This window comes from Salminus brasiliensis, chromosome 11 (genome assembly GCF_030463535.1).
Source record: "Salminus brasiliensis chromosome 11, fSalBra1.hap2, whole genome shotgun sequence".
NCBI lineage: Eukaryota > Metazoa > Chordata > Actinopteri > Characiformes > Bryconidae > Salminus > Salminus brasiliensis.
In genome coordinates, this window is record NC_132888.1 from 12,242,772 (window position 1) to 12,262,882 (window position 20,111).

The window sequence follows — 20,111 nt, forward strand, 5'->3', positions numbered from 1 at the left end:
TAACTTTCAGAATATACCAATCAGCCATAACATTAACAAACTCATGCCTCCAAAACAGTTCTGACCTGTCAAGGAATAGACTTCACAAGACCTCTAGAGGGGTCCTGTGGTATTTGGCACAAAGACATCGCAGATCCTTTAAGTCTTTGACCTCCATTACATTGAATCAGTGAGCCTTAGATGCCCAAGACTCTCTCACTGGTTCACCGGTTGTCCCTTCGTTGGAGCCCTTTTGGTAGATATTGACCACTGCATACCAGGAACACCCCACAGGGCCTGCCTGATGTTTTGGAGATGTTCTGACCCAGTTAACTAGCCATCACAATTCAGCCTGACTGTTCACTTGCTGTCTAATATATGCCACCCCTTTTACAGTTGCCATTATGACCAGATAATCAGTATTATTCACTTCACCTGAAGTTTTAATGGTATGGCTGATCGGTGTTAGTTTAAAGATGTTTTGGACTGTTTCTGCTGATCCATTCATCATCGATTGTTTACACCGCTGTAGAAGGCTGGCTGTGTTTTCTACATGAGCAGAAATGTTAGAAACATTGCTACAGAGCTGTGTATTACTTGTGAACAGTTGCTAAACAGTGTACAGCGTTATTGTACAGAAAAAAAAAAAACACTCTACTCTAAAATCATAGTAAACGCATTTATACTTGAAACTGATAGTGCCACCCTACCCTGTAATGGTCAATACATATTGATCTACAGCGTAGGCTAGATTTAACGCACCTTCAGATGCCCTTGCTACTAATGTACCATAGCAGTTTACAAGCTGGAGTTTATTTTAGTTCCATTGCAACAGCAAAGAATTCCCGAAACGGTGCCATGATTAGCCGTGAATTTCCAGAGAACACGATAAGCCTAATATACTGTTACATTTTCTGCGCTGGTGTGCTCTTGGAGAGCAAAGTTAAAAGCTGCTGCAGTTTATTATGCTGATATGTTCAGATCACTTTTAAATGATGCTGCTAAGATTAAAGCACCTTAATTGTCAGGTTATTTAAAGCTAGAGAAATCAGATGTTTCCTTCCTAACGCTGAACTTTGGTGAGAATCTGCAAAATAAATGTGTGACCGTGTTCTTGCGTTCACGTGAAGTGCATTAGGCCAAGACTCATTCCACTCAGGCTGCAGGCCTTCTTTTATCTCAGCTGCAATTCTCAACTGTATTAAGACAGCTTTCATCAGTTAACCCCCCCACCGAATTATACATTCTCTTTTTTCTTTCTTGCCGACTTTTTATTAATTCAAACACCACAATCTCACTCCCGCCCCGTTTCCAGCTAAATGCAAAGTGTAGTTTAACAAGTCTGGCTAATATAAATCCCATGAGGGGCTGACTGGAGCCGTTGCAGTTCAGTGTGAGGCGCTCCCAAAATTCCTGACAGACGCTGCACCTTTTTCCTCAACGTGTTGCTAGCATGCCTCCGTATGATTGGAATTAATCACTGTGTCTGTTGGCAGGTACTGACAAAAAAAGGGTCCCTTTTATTCCCACCCAATTTTTTACAATGATTTATTTAAGGGCCACAGCTTCAAACTCGGCACGAGTCTGCGTCAACTTTTTCTCTGCTGTTTTATTTTTTTTCTTCATCTTCTTCTCGTTTAATGGTTCCATCAGCTCCCCCTCCCTCCTCTCAGTGAGTGACAATAAACTCTCATTTACTGTCTGTAGGCGTAGTGCAGCCTGATGCATCGCACTCTTAAACTGACGGAATCCGGCTGAATGAAGGATTCAGAGCGAGGCAGGAGACACAGGCTAAACTCCTTTCTCTTCACACCCTCTGGAGGGAAAAAAGCACTCTTCATTTTTCTATCCGGTCTGAGTACGTACTGCATTGTAGAAAACTCCAAATGAAATGCATAAGCCGACTGGATTGATGAGGTGTTAATTAAAAGATGCAAATGAATCCTCTACAATGAATCAACTAAAAAGGACTGGCCAGTTCCCCTTTTACTAAACAAGAACACCCCAAATAGCTGCTTGCAAATTGTGCCTATTAACGGATTTAAGAGTTACACATATGCACGTATGGTGTCTCCATATTTATCACATGATTAAGCACCTCCTTACTCACAGCTGTGATCTGGTGTGCTTTGAACCCGAGTGCAGATGACTCCTTGTATTCTCCTACAGTCTGTACCTATAAACATCTCAGAGCGATCTCTTTAATCATGGCCTAATGAAGCAGCAAGGCCCGCAGGAGAAGTGTGTGTTCCACAATCACTCGAATTCTCTCTCTCGTTTCCTCTCGCTCGCGCTCTCTATCTCACTAATGGCCGCCTCAGTGTTTTGCAAGCATTCTCGTTCTTGTTTATTAGTTATGGCTCATAGGCCTATATGTTATGTGTCTAGTTTTTGGCTAATTATGCGGGCAGTTTTTACAATAACTGAGTTTTGTTCAATGTACACTCTTTCAAGTGCACTTTCTGGCTCCAGTTTACTCCCGGCATTTATGCTACATAGGTCCTTAATCTCACTTAAAGCCTACTCATGCACAGTACTTTGTTTACCAGTAATTGGGAGTACCAGTAATTTGTCACGAGCTGGCCATTGATCATGCTAATAAAACTGCATGTGCTGGCCGTTTTCCCCCCCATGTACTAATTGTTCAGGCAGTAATGGTGTAAGGAAAATGGGTCACAGTGACCTTGAACTTGTATGCCTTTGCATGTTCTGTTTGGTAAAATGTACTGCTTTACTGATACACTGCTGTACCGAATCAGTGCTTCAAGCACTAGTATAGCTGTGGTGTTTACGTCGGTGTACACGAGCAGTTTAGAAAAAAATGGGACCACTAACAACTGTTAAAGACCTGAAACTAACAAACACATAAGTGCTGGTAGACCAGCAAGAACAGCATCAGCATTAACCGCATTAATGCTTTTGTTTCTGTTGACTGCATCACAACCATATCCTTTCAGTCTTCTAGATCTTGAGGCACCATAATTTTTTCTAAAAGGTTTGCGTAATATGCTGGACCCCTGTATCTTCATGATTTGTGGGGTCAGCTGTGGCCTGAAGCTTAGAGATGTGGATTGGGACCAGAAGGTCACTGGTTCAATTCCCTGAATCCCCTGGAAGGTGAGATGAGGGGAGTGAACGTACAGCGCTGTGTCCTCCCCCCAGCTTTCATGGCTAAGGTGTCCTTGAGCAAGTCCTTGAGCAAAGCACCTCATGCCTAATTGCTCCCCAGGCAGTGCCCTAATCGCTAGTGTGAGGATGTGTATGTGAATGCAGTGGGTTAAATGAAAGGGCACTTGTCAGACCCCATTTCTTTTTTTTTTTTCTATATTCTTTATATATACAGTAGAGGAAATAAGTATTTGACCCCCCACTGATTTTGAAAGTTTGTACTCTGACAAATAATTAAACAGTCTATGATTTTTATGGTAGCTTCTTTTTAACAGTGAGAGATGGAATATCAAAAAGAAAATCTAGAAAATGAAATAATATTTAAATAAAAAATAATTTGCATTTCATTGAGGGAACTAAGTATTTGATCCCCTAAAAACCATGACTAATGTTGGCTCCAACAGACCACGGACACACCCTAATCTCAGTTAAGTCATTACCTGCATGAGAGACACCTGTCCCAAATTGTCACCTGTGTAAAAGGCCACCTGCCAAGAGACTCCGTGACACTCCACCATGGGCAAGACTAAAGAGCTGTCTAAAGATGTCAGGGACAAAATTGTTGACCTACACAAGGCTGGAATGGGCTACAAAGCCATAAGTAAGAAGCTGGATGAGAAGGTGACAACTGTTGGTGCAATTATTCGGAAGTGGATGAAGTACTGTCAATCAACCTAGGCCTGGAGCTCTATGCAAGATATCACCTTGTGGCGTCTCATTGATCATGAGAAAGATTAAAAATCAGCCAAGGGAGGAGCTGGTTAATGATATCAAGGCAGCTGGGACCACAGTCTCCAAAAAAAACATTGGTAATACACTCAGACATAATGGTTTAAAATCCTGCAGTGCATGCAAGGTTCCTCTGCTCAAGAAGGCTCATGTCCAGGCCCGCCTCAAGTTCACCAATGAACATATTAATGACTCGGAGAGAGACGGGGAGAAGGTGCTGTGGTCAGATGAGACCAAAATTTAGCTCTTTGGCCTCAACTCGACGTGTTTGGAGGAAGAAAAATACAGAATATGACCCTAAGAACACCATCCCCACCATCAAGCATGGTGGTGGAAGTATAATGTTTTGGGGGTGTTTTTCTTTTAAGGGCACAGGCCAACTTCACCGCATTGACGGGAAGATGAACGGGGCCGTGTATTGCAAAATCCTGGGTGACAACCTCCTTGCTTCTGCCAGGGCACTGAAAATGGGTCGTGGATGGGTCTTCCAGCACGACAACGACCCAAAACATACAGCCAAGGAGTGGCTCCATAAGAAGCATATCAAAGTCATGGAATAGCCTAACCAGTCTCCTGACCTCAATCCCATAGAAAATCTATGTAGAGAGCTGAAGCTTTGCGTTTCCAAATGCACGCCTAAAAACCTTAAGGATTTGGAGATGATCTGCGGAGAGGAGTGGCCCAAAATTACTCCTGAAGTGTGTGCAAACCTTATAAAAAACTACAAGAAATGTCTGACTGCTGTGCTTGCCAACAAGGGTTTTGCCACCAAGTATTAAATGATGTTTTACTAGGGGGTCAAATACTTATTTCCTTCAATGAAATTTAAGTTACTTTTTGTTTCTTATTTTATGTAATTTTCTCAGTTTTTCTTTTGATATTCTATGTGTCACTATTAAAATAAAGCTGGAATAAAATTGAGACGTTTCATTTATTTTTTTTGTATTACAACTTTTAAAGTCAGTGGGTGGTCAAATACGTTTTTCTACAAATATATATATATATATATATATATATATATATATATATATATATAGTGGAGGAAATGAGTAGTTATTTATTGTAATTAAGTATTTAGTAAGTGAGGTGAAGTGTGTGTGTGTGTGTGTGTGTGTGTATATATATATATAAAATGGGGTCTGACAAGTGTCCTTTCATTAAAGTGGATGAATGACCGTACCCAGTATACTGATTTATTGATCAGTTTAATCAATGACTGTTCCATTTCATATAGGTTTTTATCATGGCCTCAGTGCAGCATTTAGACTCACTTTGAATTTGGATTATCATGACAACAATCATGACATTAAAGTGCTGGTGAACGTGCTGTTAGATACAGACTGACATTAAACTGGGCTTTTCTTGGTTTTTCACTGGGTCCCATGACCTGCTCCTTCAGTGCCGCATCAACATGCAGTACTCTGCCTGTACTCTTTTTCCTTTAGAACTGTTGACTTTAGCATCATTGACTGAAGTGTGTGCCACAGATGTACACACACTAACTGGCCAGGTCCCAAAGTTTACAATTTTCACCCTTTTTTTTTTTGTCCTTTTCTTTTGCTGTTCTTCGCTCTTTTGGAGAGGTGAAGAAAGTTGGGACCTAGGCTTAGTTTTATTGTTGGACACGCAAAATGCCACGCAGCAGTTTTTAATAGTAAGGACAGTTTGGTCGCAGCAATATGATTAGGGTTGTTTTTTTTTAAACAATAAATTATACCCAAAAAGGGGCATGGGCGTGCGGGCGCCAGGGAATTGATGCATGGTTGCTCTCGTTTATATGCTGTATATTATGAAACATGAAGCCAGAGTCAAGTGTTCCTGCTCTTTAAACCAGCACAAGATAGGAAGAAGAGAAAGCGGCGAGGAAGAGTCTGAATTCAGTCTTTGTTTGAGTTGAGTTTGACTCTCTGAGCGCTCTCTCTTCCTCCACACCCCAAAGCTTTGCTGATTCTCCTCCAGAAGCTTCTGCAGCTCGCAAACCTTGAATCTGAGAAATCAAAGCGTTCGAGAGATGCCATGAGATGAGAACCGAAATTCCTCCCCGGGCCCCCCCCCTTTCCTCCTACCCCACCCCCATCCCTTCCTCTCTTTCGATTTGTTTATGCAACGTGGTGCTAGTTCAGTGGCTTTCAAAGACTTTTCAAACCCCTCTAATGTGTTGAGAATGAGACAGTAAAGAGGCTTTCTGATGCTCGACTATCCTTGGCGCAGCACACATCACAGCTGGGGGTTTTTGTGTTGAATATTTACGCGGCAAAACAAACCCCAGAGCCCAGCGAGGCCTTCAAGCATCCGACGCGTGATCCCCGCCTCCTTAAACAAGCTCCTACCAGGCTTGATATGTCTTACAAAAGAGACCTTCTGCTTGACATGACCTACTGAGTGGGAACCGTGACTGCTTCTCGATTCTTTTACACCTTGAAAACAGTTGGTTTGGAAGATATTGACATGTGACATGAACTTTTTACTGATTTGAAGAAAGAAAGGGAAAACCGCACAAGCGCTACGCACACTGATTCGTACTTTATCAACAGTATAGCGCCCGTAGAAGTTGTACTGTAGCGCGAATTGGTGCAGAGTTAGCTGCAGTATGTACCGGCTTATTGACTTGCTGCCCGTTGCTGTATGAGAGGTGGTGATAGGTAGAACACGAGCTTTCGCATCGGTCTGTTTAACTTCGTAGATCAAAGCAGGTGAGTGAAATGAGGTAAAATCGTTCATGGAAAAGTTTAGAGTTCAACTATGTGTGTGTGGTGTGTGAATCTGGGGCTCTCTGTAGAGCGCTAGACTCAGCACTGCCTCAGCTGTGGTTCACACACACTTTCTGAATCTCTTAACGCGGCCCGTGGTCAGGCCTTGTTCCCAGAGCTCCCCTGTCTGACAGTGAAGTGTGCAGTTGCTAATATTTGATGCATTCATCAGCATGTGTGCGGAGCGGAACAGTGCAGCTCAGTGCAGTAATAGCATTAGGGATCGGTGTTGTTTTTTGTTGGCTGATTAATTTGCTGTTTGTCGCTGTTGTTTTGTTCCACCCTGGAAAATAAACGCTGTTGACACACAGCAGCTCCTGCACAGTGGCAGCTTTTGTCTCACCAGGTGCAGCGATTCATTCTCGCTCTCTCGTTCATGCTCTCGCTCTTTTTCTTTCTCTCTCGCGCTCTCTCTCGCTCTCTCTCGCTCTCGTGCTCCCTGGTTTTTATTCTGTTCTCACCCTCCTCCTCTTCACCTTCACTTTCTTATTGTTTCTACTTTCTCAGACTCTTTTTGTACCCCTCTTGTTCTTTCTCAACCTCTCTTCCTACCTTTTTTCTTTTCTACCTTTCTGCCACTCTCTCCTTCTTCCCCCTCATTTTCTCTTATCCTTCTATTGCTTCTTGTTCTCTTTCGCCTCACCCCCCCCCCCCTTTTTACCTCCTGCTGTCCTCCATCTCTCTCTCCTACTCTTCCTGCCCCCACCTTTCTCTCTCTCTCTCTCCTCTCTTCTTCTTCTTTCACCTTCTCTTTCAATCCATCACCCTCTTCTTTTTCTCTTTGGACATCTTTTTATCCTCCATCTCTCTTGCTGTTCCTCCCTCTTCCTCACGCTCTCTCTGCCTTTCTGTCCTCCTTTCTCTTTCTCTTGCTCCTTCGCTCTCTCATTATGATATTTACCGGTTTTAATCCTCCCATTATTCTCTCTCTCACTTTTTGGACTTGTCCGTTTCCCCTTCAGTCTTTCACTCTTATTTTTCAACTCTGTGTTCTCTTTTTTTTTTTTTTTTTTACCTTTCTTTTTTGACCCCTCTTTTTTTTTTACCTCTGTTACCTTTCTTTTACCTCGTTTCTTCTCTTTTTATCTATCTTCCCCCTCTCTCCCTCTTTTTTTTTTACCTCTTTCTGCCCCCTCTCTCTTTACCTTTCTTGTCCTCTCCTTTTTTCTCTCACTGCTTCTCTTGCTCTCTTCTGCTCTCACATCCCTTCATATCTCTTTCACTCCCTTCTCTCTTCACCCCTTTCTGCACTCACTTTCTCTCTCCCTCTCTCTCTCTCTCCTTCTCCCTTCTCCTTTTGACCTTCCTGCCCCTCTCACTCTCTTCCTTGTTTTTCCCTCTGTTCCCTTTCATACACTATTTCTGCCCCTGCTTTTTTATAGTGATTTTTGAATCTTTCTGTCCTTTTCTCTCTCTTTTGCTCTTTTGCTTTTCCCCTTTTACCTCTTTCCATCCTACAGCTCTTTCTTTCTCTCCTCCCCTTTTTTTCCTTATAGCACCCCTTTGCTGCTTCTCCCTCTTCTTTACTCCCCCAGCACATGTCTCTCTGTCTTTGTCACTCCCTCACTAACACCCCCCCCCCCCCTCCCCACTGAATAGCTTTAATTAGTCACTGCTGTGTGCTGTCAGTGTTGCAGCACTGGCTTGTTGGGTCCCGTGTGTGTGTGTGTTTGCTGAGTGAACACATTTGGAGGAGTGTGGGGGAACTCTCAGGCTTTCGCTGAGGGAGAGAAGGAAGGAGAGCGAGAGGTGTCGAAATGCGCCTCTCTCGCCCCCATGGAGTCAGCTCTGCAGTTTGACGGTGTTTGCTCCCTGTTAACTTGCGTGCGTCAGAGGAAGCCTCTGAAGGAGGGAAAGCTCATGGGTGGGTGGGGCCGGGTGGAGCTGATGCACAAGACTGCAGCTCATTCTCCAGAGGGTTAACTCCACTCCACTGCCTTCATTGTTTAGCATGCTAACTGATTCAGTTCTGCTCTGCGAGCTGCGAGAGGCCTTCTTGAAATAGCATTAAAGCAGAATTACAGGTTGTCAGTCCCCGAGTGACTCATCCAGCAGAGGCATGCCTTCTGCAGTGCTGCTGTGGGGACTGAAGTTCCAGCGTTAGTTGTGCTCTAAACAATGCGGAGTTGGCTCACACTGCCTGGATAAGAATAATCCCACATTCACTGTGTCTCATTAATGTAAGACATAAAGAACAGTTGACTAATATACATTGCTGGACGGTCACACTCATCAGCATTCAAACCATTAAAGCAGTTTTAGTTTTTAGCAACATTATGTAACATTTTTATCTTAAAATAACAACTTTAAAATCATGTTGACGCTTCCCTGGCCTGTAATAGGGGCTATAGTGTCTATATTGGTGCTACTCTGGGCTCAGCATGCTGCTAACTGCACTATAACTCTAGTGAGAAGTGCAGGATAACGCTCATCTGATATTCCTGTAATATTACTCTACCAGTTCAGTTCACATGCTCATTTCACTTTCAGTGATGGTTCTGTATCTCTCAGCTTGTCCAGAAATACATGTGTAAAGCATGTTCTTTAGTGGTGGCTCAGAACTTGAATTACACTTCCCAACTGAATTGGGAGCCCAAGAGCAAGAAATTCTTACATAATGCTGCTTTAAGATGACTATGATCAGTATTATATCAATAAGTTGTGCTAACAGTTCAACCTGTCAAATCATATATATATGATATACTTTATTAGGAATTATATTTTAATTATATATGATATACTTTATTAGGAAGACCTGTACACATACTCAGTCATGCATTTATCAAATCAGCCAATTGTGCACCACTGCATAGAGCTTTAGGTAGCATTCACAACAACTGATCAGATGTGGGATTTAAGTATTTTACTACTGCTGATCTTCTTTGAGACTTTTTAGCACAACAGTCTATTGTGAAGGAGTGGTTGTGGCAGGCTGCATGTGTATAAGGATTTTATTAGGGCTAATGCAAAACTCATAGTCAGGACATGCAGGGGCAAACACGGGCAGGCAGGTACATCAAAGGCAAGTCCATACTCCGGCAGCAAAAACAAGCAGTGTGTCCAAAACCAAGTAAACCAAAAAGCATCACATGTGCAAGCTCAGGTAGTGTCAATGGTAAGACTTCGCACTAGCACACCAAGCAAAGTAGCTTAAGTGGAGTCCTAATCAGCCCAGTGAGCAACTGCACCTGTGCTCTAGAGTTGCAAATAAAAAGGGGTGCAATAAAAAAGGGGCAGTTATGCAAACGGAAACACCTTGTTGATTAGAGAGGTCCAAAGAGAATGGCCAGACTGGTTTGAGCTGAAAAGAGACTATGCCAACTCTAAGCCAAGCATCTCAGAATTAACACATCATCAAACCTGCATTCCAGCTGAAGGACACATCAGGTTCCACATCGGTCAGCTAAGAACAGAAAGCTGATGAATCCATTAAGTGTCACAAGTTGACACCAGCATCATGAATCCATGGACACAATCTGCCTCCTATCCGCAGTCCAGGCTGGTGGAGGTGGTGTGGGGAATGTTTCTTTGGCACACTTTGGTACCATTAATACCAATCGATCAGCGCTTGAGTGCCACAGCCTGTTTGAGTATTGTTGCTAATCATGTGCGTCCATTAAAGGCCACAATTTAACCGTCTCCTAATGGCTACTTTTAGCATGATAATGCACCATGTCAGAAGGGAAAACTCATCCTTAACTAGTTTCATGGTTTTAGTGATCTCTAGGGGCCTTCACAATAACTGGATCTGAATTTAATAGAACACCTCTGAGCTGGGAATGGGAGATTTGCAGCATGAAAGTGCTCCTGAGAAATCTGTAGGAGTTGTGTAATGCAATCATGTCAACATGGACCAGAATCTCCAAGAAATTGTATCCAACATCTTGTGAAATCCATGACACCAGGAATTGAGGCTGTTGTGAGAGCAAATGGATACCCTACCCAGTACTAGTGTAGTGAAGGCAACATGTTTCCTGCCATATATCGTGTATCCGCTGAATTACCTCACGTCATTTTTCTCTCAAATACATTGAGATGGTGTTTGGCCAGTAGTTGAAAAGGTGGACTGAGAAGGTAGCCTACAGAAACCTAGAGCATGGTAACCACCTTGTGTACAAGTAGAAAGAAAATTGGTTAAATCCAATGAGAAAAGATTGAGAACATTTGCAGGCTGTCAGAACAATTGAAACTGTAAAGCTTGTACGAGCAATAAAAGCAATTTTACACGTCGGACTGCTCCTATCCAGATCATTGCAGCGACACAGCTGGATACAGGAGACCTGAGAGAAAAATAACATGGCATGCAAGACCCCCTGAAGGAGAAAGACAGGCTGATATTAAACTCTTAACAGTAGCTATGAGGGGGTTTCACTTAGTTTTGCTTTATGCTGTATCAGGGAGAGTGACAGAGACAGAGAAAGCGAGAGGGAGCGAGCGAATGAGTGAGCGAGTAGCCACATTGCTTTAATACACAAAGCCCAAATTGCTAATGGGTCAAGGGGTAAAACTGATAAGCAGCAGGCAGTTCTCCACCAAATCCCAACCCCTTTTTAATGATTAATGTAAGAACTAAGACAGGCACTTGGTGTGTTCACTATGTGCGCACCGAGTTGCCTGTTAAGAGGCACTTTTGGTTTCAAACTTGAGACATCTCTTTTACAAACATGGTTCTTCATAGAACCTAAAGTGGTTCTTCTTTGGCATCCAAACTCTTGGTATTGATAGGCAGGTACTGGTGGGGTCAGATGCTGCTAGGTAGGGAGGCTAGCTGTAAAGATCTCTGAATTTCTGGTAAATAAAGTCAAACACAGTTCATTTATTACGGTTCTGTTGTTTGAACCAGGCAAGCTTTCCAGTTCAAGTACAAAAAAATGTATTTGCGTATTATTTGATTAGTGAAAGGAGGCTCTGTCAAGCATGGCACATTGATTTTTGACTGCAAAGTGGAAAAGCTAATATCAAAACAATAAAATGAAAATATTTGTAATTAACTTGATGCCTGTGGTGTGATTGATTGATTAATTTGAGCACGAAACACAAAGAAATTGGCATGTAATCAGGCCAGTTTGTGCTTATGTGTCGAAACTACGCCATAGCCTACTACTAGCCGTGGACCCTATACCGTACCCCATATCGTTCCCTATGCCATACCTCACACCGTAGCGCGACACACACCTCCCCTGAAATATATCTATGTGTCGTCGCAAAAACTGTAATTGGTTCGATTGGTAGCTTGGTACTTCTGCTTTAGCTGCCATTCATAAAACCAAATCATTACATCTCCCTGCATTTGCTCATCTGTGTCACTCAGTGGCCGGACAAGCACAGAAAACTCACCCTTCTACCTCAATCAGTTCAATGGCCGTACGGTCCATCTCATCAGATCTTATCGTCTTCTCTCTTTTTTATTGCAGAAATTAAAGTAACGGCTATGAGCTTAAACTCCAACAAATAATCTGCTCAATTCCATCTGCCGTGGTTTGTAGTACTCCAACAAAGTCAACACAATTTAGTGTAATTACACTGCTGTGCCAACCATGTAATAACTGACTGGTGCTTGGACCTCTCACATACACTGTATGTCCAAACGTTTATAAACATCCCTTCTAACGAATGCGTTCACATTCACAAACCTAAAAACACTATACCTTATTCCAGGCTTGGGTTATAAAGCCCCCCCTCCTCCCTGTTGGGATGAGGTGGGATGGTGATCATCCAAAATCCTGATCCTCACAGCAGTGCTTCAAAATCTAATAGAAAGTCGCCTTGACGGTAAGGACAGTTACTATTTTTTATTTGATACCCTTGATTTCAGAAGACACTATAAATGAGCAGGTGTCCCAATACTTTTGTACATATAGTGTATTCTCACTGGCCATTTAATCAGAGAGACCTACTGTATGGGTGAAATGTACAGCATTACAGTTATTGTCTTTTCTTGCACAATTTATCAGCTCCCCTCTACCCTAGATATTAATGGAAAGGGACCACCATAGGACCTTCGCTGACCAGATTTTGGTGGTGGTCCATTCCCAGCACAATTGCAAATCTGACATGGTAGCTGTATATTAGTGCTTGTTTTGCTGGTATGAGCGCATCAGGTGCTGGGTTTTTGAGTGTTTGCACATCTCAGGGTCACTACTGAGTTGAGAATAGTCTGATAAAAATATCCAGGCAACAGTGGTCCTGTGGTCAAAACTGAACTGACCATAGGATTAGAGAATGACTAACCAACAAACTGAATGAAAAAAGATGACCTACAACTTGCACCTGAGGTACAGTCTCTAACTGTACGCCTACAGCTAGTGTAAACAATGCTGCTCCCCTCATACCAGTGCAGTAAACACACCACTACCATGTCAGCTTTATAGCAAGGCAAAGAATGGTCCCCCATGTAAATAGGATCTTACCTGGCAGGGTTGATAACATGGTCACAAAGGTGTTTCGCCCAGGGCGAGACTCAGCCATAGCACTTCGATTTTGCTGACCCTTGTGAATTCCCCACATGCAGGAATCTCGACTGCATAATTTCAGGTAATGAGGGTCTGCATAGGTTGTGGGCAGTGGTGGCTATTGATGAGAGGATTGTGGGGATACCTAGGTTTGATACATGGGTTCAGCAAGCTGCCACTGTTAGAGCAAGGCCCTTAACCTTCTGTTGTCTTAGCGCCGCAACAATGGCTACCAACCACTCCGGGAACCTGTGCTCACTTAATCACTGTGTGTGGGCATGCTTGTATATGTGTGTTCACTGCACGGGTGGGTTAAAGGAGCAAGTTAAAGGAGGTGAATGTGGTGGTTGTCTTTGTCTAATACCTGATCAGCGGTGGTCCAGTGATGCAGAGTGGAGTGGTTGACCAAATTCTGCAGCAAAGGTTGGACTGCAGTCAGTACTTGTAAATCTACACCGTGCACCTAAATGGAAGGTGTTTCTAATGAAATGTCCAATGAATGTAGATGCAAGGTAGACGTTAACTCCTTGTGTTTATGATCTTAAGTGCAGACAAACAGTACAGACTGTTTTTCTTGGTGATTCGTGGTCTTTTCTTCCTCTGCCAACGTCGACATGTTTTAAACTGCAGCATTTTGTCTTACAGAGGAGTTTCTATTCTCAGAAGTGAGTGACTCTTACTCTGTTTTCCTCTCCCTCCCTCTCCCCCTCTCTCAGGTTTACATTCCCTGCAGAACAGCTGTTGTTCTGGCCAACGAGGAAATCGATTACTGCTACTGAAACACCATCATTGATTCAGTGAGAGATTGATACTCAGCGCACATCTGCCTCTCCGCTGGCCTCTCCCGAAGACCTGTCTGCCAGACACCTCCGCACTCTCCCTCTATTTCTTCACCTCACCCAGAGATGAGCTGTTTGAGATTTCCAAGTGTTATCTGGGTTATTTTGAACATGGATACACCTCGTAGTGTGTGTGTCATGTCCAGTGTAATGGATAGCATCCCTAACTTCCCTTCCCTAGATGTTCGCGCTTAGTTGTAATGAATCCAGTGGTTGCTTACAACCTTATTCTGTGCCAAATGATATCCCAAGTGTTTCTCCATCTTTTAAAGACCACAGGTCTGAGCAGATTACATTACTCTATGATAACTACTGAAATTGCTCTTCACCACTGTCCCAAATGACAAGCCACACCTAAATGTCATTATAGTGACATTGCTGTCAATTTCACCATTAAACATGGTATATACTGTAAGTGACCATGCTAATAATGTTTATGGATTTGTTGTAGTTAGTTACTTTGAGAATTTACCAGAAAAATGGGAAACGATTAATTTGTGCTATTTAATCCTTAAAAGATGAGCACTTTCTCAGAAATTGAATCTTGTTTATAATATTTTATATTTATTTGCTGACTGTTAATTCAGCTTGTCATGCAAGATTTTTTTTAAATATACATAAGCACATTTAGTGAAGAGTGGTGATTGTGCTGATCATTGCCCATAAGGGAAAGGAACTGAGCTGAGGAGGAATATGTGGTAACTTCAGGTATACTTAATCCCTTTTAAAAACCACTGTGTGTTGACTGATTAGCTTAGTGATTACGTGTGAATACCTACACATACTCACTGTATATGAATATGAATTTCCTAGCAATGTTGGAGCACTAGTGGAAATCCAAGCTGTTTGATTCACCAGCTCGTTTTCAATGTATAGTCTATCTGTGTGTTCAGTAAGGGTGAATAGTCATCAGTGAAATGACCACATGCACTGTGATGATTGCGTTCCAATTTTTTTTTTGTGTATGCTATAGCTGGTTTACTTTTCAGATTTGTTAAGTGTTTTTTTTTTGGCCTGTTAGGTGGGTTAGGGTGAGTGCAAGGCTTGCACTGCAGGAGGACGCTTCAACAAATGTGCTGTATTAAGGGCATGAGCATTTTGACAAAAATACACCACAAAACCTTTTATTGATGTAAGAAATTAGTACTAGTGTCACATTTAAAATTATGCAATGTTTTTTTTTGTTTTGGTTTGTTTTTTTTTTTTGTTTTTTTGCAGTGTTACAACCTTAAAACTAAAGTTTCTACAAAGGGTTCTTGAGTTATGCTGTAGGAGAGCAATTTTGGGTTTCATAAAGAGCCATTTTTGTAAGTAAGTAAATAAAGTAGGATGTGTGAAGAACCTTTTAAAGGTTTAAAGAAGTGGATGTAAAGGTTCTGTACCTATTTACTGTCTTAAACCCTTAAACTCCTTTCTAAGCATAAGGGCTTAAAGGTTCCTCTCACACAAGGTTCTTCTGTGGCATTGTTTAAAGAACGCTTTGTAGCGTCTTTACTTTTTAAGAGTGTAGTCAGGCTCTTTTTTTCCATTGTCAGCATTCAAACTGGCAGTAAGGCAAAACCATATATGCACTAAGGTAGATGGAATACGGAACGTTCTTAGCTTATTGTGGCACAGGATCATTGTATCTTATTACTAACCTCTACGATAAATGTTAAATCATGAATGAGATTTTAAGTATGAATATTAGTTTATTTAGACAAATGATTTCTAGTGCTATGTGAACTTAAAATGACCATTTTATTAAAATGATTGAACAGTTTAGTGGTTATTTTTCTAATGTTCTTGCAGTATCCTCATAATGAGAAAGATTTACTTACTTTTAAGATGCATTCAGTTTCTACAATTTCGTTTTACAGTCCAGCACGCACCCAAACCCTAACCTAAACCAGCCAAGTAAACAGAGTGTGGTTTTACCAAAAACTGCTAAAGACAAATCCTATAAAATGCTATTTAAAGACATTATTAACTATCTAGAGTGCATTCTTCAAATGAAGTGTTGTCCACAAAGTATTGCAAAGTCTTCCTTCTTTCTAATGTCGTTCAATTTGTTCCTCACTTTTAATGAACCTGTGCGGTACGATAAGTGATAAATGGCCAGCGCACTGTCCCATTATAATAATATTAGTCTCTTATGGGCTAGCCAGAGTCTTCCCTCATCAACAACAGTGTTTTCTCATTAATGTTGAGTAGCTGCTTGAAGATAACGTTGACCTGCTTTTGAATCCTCTATAGAGAAAGCAGAAGAAGTCTGTGTATAAATACATTAGAGTTATTATCCCAACCGGCTTCGTCTGAACAAACAGTCAGACTTTCTTGTGCCCCCTATAATGAAGAGATGCACCTCTCGCTCTCTGCTTTGTGGTTTGAACAAGTCTAATTTGCCCACAGGAAGGAAAAAAATAGATGCTCAGATAGCAATAATTAGCCTCTTCATGTCTCTCCGTCTACAAAAGCTAATAGAGAGATAACATTTTTCTTTTCTTTTTTTTTTTTTCTTTCCCGTTCTTGCCAATTCTGCTTCAGTCTGATGTGGATGAAAATGTGTTGCAGCTATTTTCACTTTTCTTTGCATTTGTGAAAGATTAAAATGATTTAATTAAAAGTAAATAAATATAATTGTAACTTTAATAGAAGCTCTAGTGGAAATGGCGAGCATTTCCCCTGGAGGGATGACGGATTGTGGCTGCGTGTACCCTGTGTCAGCAGATTTCACTCTGATTAAGTGCCGGTTTTGTGTGAAAATAACATTATGCGTAAACTACAAACCGATCTGTGTCCTGTCACTCATTATTATGCATCCCGAACGTCACTGTCGGCCTCGTTTATTTGTGTTTTGCATTAAGCTGAGATCTTACAGGACCGTGAGTGGAAACAGTAGCTTAGTTTCTAAAAAGGTGTCCTCCTCAATCATTAGATATATTGGATTATGGCTGTGAATTGGTGCAGAAAATCATTGAAACAAACCCCACTGCAAACATCAATATCCCTGCTACCTGATTATTTTACACAATGAAGACCAATGGTTCGCAGGCCTTCAGCAGGGCGATGGTGTTTCACTGACTTCCATTTTTCCATTTTTTTTTTGTTTGTTTTTTGTTTGTTTTTTTTTTAAAGTGGAAGGCTTATCCTGTGCCGTGCTGTTTTTGCTCTTGCAGTAATTTAGTTTAAGCTCTCGGCCGTGCAGCCGGTCCTAAACTGTTTTAACTGCTCTACCATATGGTCGGTTTGATCTCCTTTTTTTTTTCTAGCATGAGCGAAAAAATAGAGAGATGGAAGACATTTCATATTCCACCACCGTCCTTTTAATGGTTCACCATAAGAGCTCAGAATCCCCAGTCTCCCTTTATGTAACACCAAAAGCTTTTTTTGTGCCCTCTTTTTTTTTTTGTTAAATATCTCCCTTTTTAGCTCTTCAAAAGCTTGAGAGGACCACTCTGCATAAATATCCGCCTCATGAACAAGCACCATTGTGAGTCTGAAGGAGGTACGTCTTTGCTTAATCGCACCTTTCATCCCCACCAATGGCATTTTCATTAGTGTTCTCAAATTGAATGTGTTAATAGAAACAGAGGAGTCCACACGAGAGCCGCTGCTACTTTGTTACGGCTGCTCCCTTTTTTGCTAATCAAGTCCGCTCCTTGTCATCAATCACCTCTGTGACTGTGAAGAAGCAGGTATGGAAATCAAGACTGAATGGGGCCAGTTATGTCCTCCATCTCCTCCACAAGGGCAGTGATGTGTGGGACAGTAGCACAGGCTTCTTCTTCCTCCTCCTCCTTCTCCTCCTCCTGCTCTCATTTGGCTCTTTGGTTTTATTCGTGGTGACGTCACATTCAGTGGTAAGAGCTTGTCCTCGCACACTCTTGTTGCCTTTTGTTGTTTCTTGTTGATCGATAAATGGACCACATGGGGGAAGGCACTATGAAAGTTTGTGGTGGCTCACATTTCTTTGTATTTTATCCAGGCCATAAAACTACACTATGTCCAAATGTTTTAGGACCCCCCCCCCTTCATTTGATGAATGCATTAAGCTACTATAATGCTGCCCCTATTGCTGACACAGATGTGCAAATGTGCATACACAGCTTGTAAATTATTTCCAATAGAATAAGACACGCTAGGGAGCAGAAAAGAGGGGCTAGAGGGGTATAAAGCCAACCAGCATTGTGGAGTATTGGGACTGTGTTCTCTGGAATGATGGTGCTCCTTACAATACTTTTGAGTTGGGGTGGTGATCATCTACCATACTGACCTCACTTATGCTCCTCTTGCCACTAAATCCTCACAGCAGTGCTCCAAAAGTGCCGTCTTTGGACAGTAGAGGTGGATACTCCAACAAAAGCAGGATAAACTCTTTTTAAGACCCTTGATTTTAGAAGAAACAATGAATTAACAGCTGTCCCAATACTTTTGTCAAAAATGCATGGATAAGATGGAGAACCCAGTGAAACAAGCAATCCCATCAGCAGGGGGAACTGATCACCAGTAATCGGAAAATCAAAGAGCTAAGAGAAATCAAGTTGGATAATTTTGCTGAATTTTAGGTCCATTTTATGCAGAAATGCAGAACACTGTAAAGCTCACACACTTTCCACACCATGATGGTGGTGATGCCAGCAGAGCTGAATGTAATATGGAATAACAAGCAAGCTGAATACATTTTTACTGCTCTTTTGAGGTTTCTTTTACCGTTGTTATTGAAACTCACTTAATTCAATCATATTTCTGTTTGTACTCCTGAGGACTGTTAAGGTGTTTGGCCAAAAAAAAAATAGAATATATATATATATATATATATATATATATATATATATATATATATATATAGTGTGTGTGTATATATATATATATATATATATATATATATATATATATATATATATATTCTTAAATCTATTATTAAAGAACTCTTTTGTGATTTCCTCTTTTTTTATGTCTAATATGGTAAACAGGCCTTAAAATGTAAAAATTAAGAAAGTTAAAGACTTGCCAGATCTAGCCAGTTTCTATTGAAATGAGAGGCTTGATGTCATCTGAAGTCATTTACCTTGGAGCCGTGTCTTTCATCAACGCAACGAAAAGCTGCTGCACATTATGCTCCAATCATTAAGGAATATTAACATTATATTGCAGTATGCTTGAGTTATCAAGCCGGCAAATGTGCTGAGGACATACAGTGCCCCAGGTGTTGTAGTGTTAACCAGGTGTTGCACTGTCTGAGCGCTCTCTCTCTCTCTCTCTCTCTCTCTCTCTCTCTCTCTCTCTCTCTCTCTCTCTCTCTCTTTCTCTTTCAAAGGTCTTTCTAGGACACACACTGACTGCATTTGTCCTCATTTTCATGAAGGGTACAGTGAAGTTCACTCTGCCCAAAGCAGCCAGGTCTGTGATACCATGCTGCCCTCTGTTGGCTGATCCATAGATTCCATCCAGTTAATTGTGCAGTACGGGACCTGCAGTCGTCCACACAGCATTTTGGAAAATGAACTTTAGCATTTATTCTAACACGAATTGAAAACCAGTGAACTATGATTGCAGCACGTTTTACCAGGAGGCCTGGGTGGTTTTGGGTTTTGGGTGGTGGGCTGTTTTTTTGGTTTGTCAACATACTTTGCAAAAAAAGCCAAAAATCCATTTCATCTTTGTTCAATGACAAAATCGTTCTCTTGCTGGCGGTGGTTTGCAGAATGTAAAATGTGTGTGGGATTAGCTTGTTCTTGTAAAGGCTTTCGTCTTACCAGGCCCAGGGTTGTACAGAGCGAGCGCTATTGTTGTTCTGTGCACAAATTGGCAGTTCTTTGACGTAAAAGCCTGCAGCTACTTCAAAGTTGCCATTAGATTGTTTGTGGCCTCTCTAATCAGAGTCCTGCTTCAGCACTAATCCTGTATGCAGGCTCATGCATAGCAACGTGATATAGGCTATTCCAAGCATAATTACAAAGGAGAAAGCATACTGAGAGATCCATGAAAGTCAAACCGAGCACACCAACAATACATTCTGACCAGACAGTATGACCGAAATTAAACACATGACTGGAAGCATGAGTTTAGATCATCTAAACTCTAATCTAAGTCAAATAATCTCTTGGTTATTGAAGCAATTATGGATTATAATATGGATTACGATAACTCTAATGGAGTGATCAGGTTTTAAATTTTGCATCAGTTTGTTTTATGCATTTGCTAACTAACAA

At 41.5% G+C, this 20,111-nt stretch overlaps 1 protein-coding gene and 1 pseudogene across 1 annotated transcript in view; both read left to right on the forward strand.

Annotated features, from left to right (window-relative positions):
• Positions 1-16,685, forward strand: part of gbe1b (glucan (1,4-alpha-), branching enzyme 1b) — a 128,310-nt gene extending 111,625 nt beyond the window's left edge. Inside the window, exon 16 of the mRNA XM_072691768.1 lies at positions 13,795-16,685. Coding sequence (XP_072547869.1) covers positions 13,795-13,857 — 63 coding nt within the window. The 3' untranslated portion in view covers positions 13,858-16,685. The remainder of the gene's footprint in view (positions 1-13,794) is intronic.
• On the forward strand, positions 13,029-13,176 carry LOC140568447 (U1 spliceosomal RNA; annotated as a pseudogene).
• Positions 16,686-20,111: the final 3,426 nt, after the last annotated feature.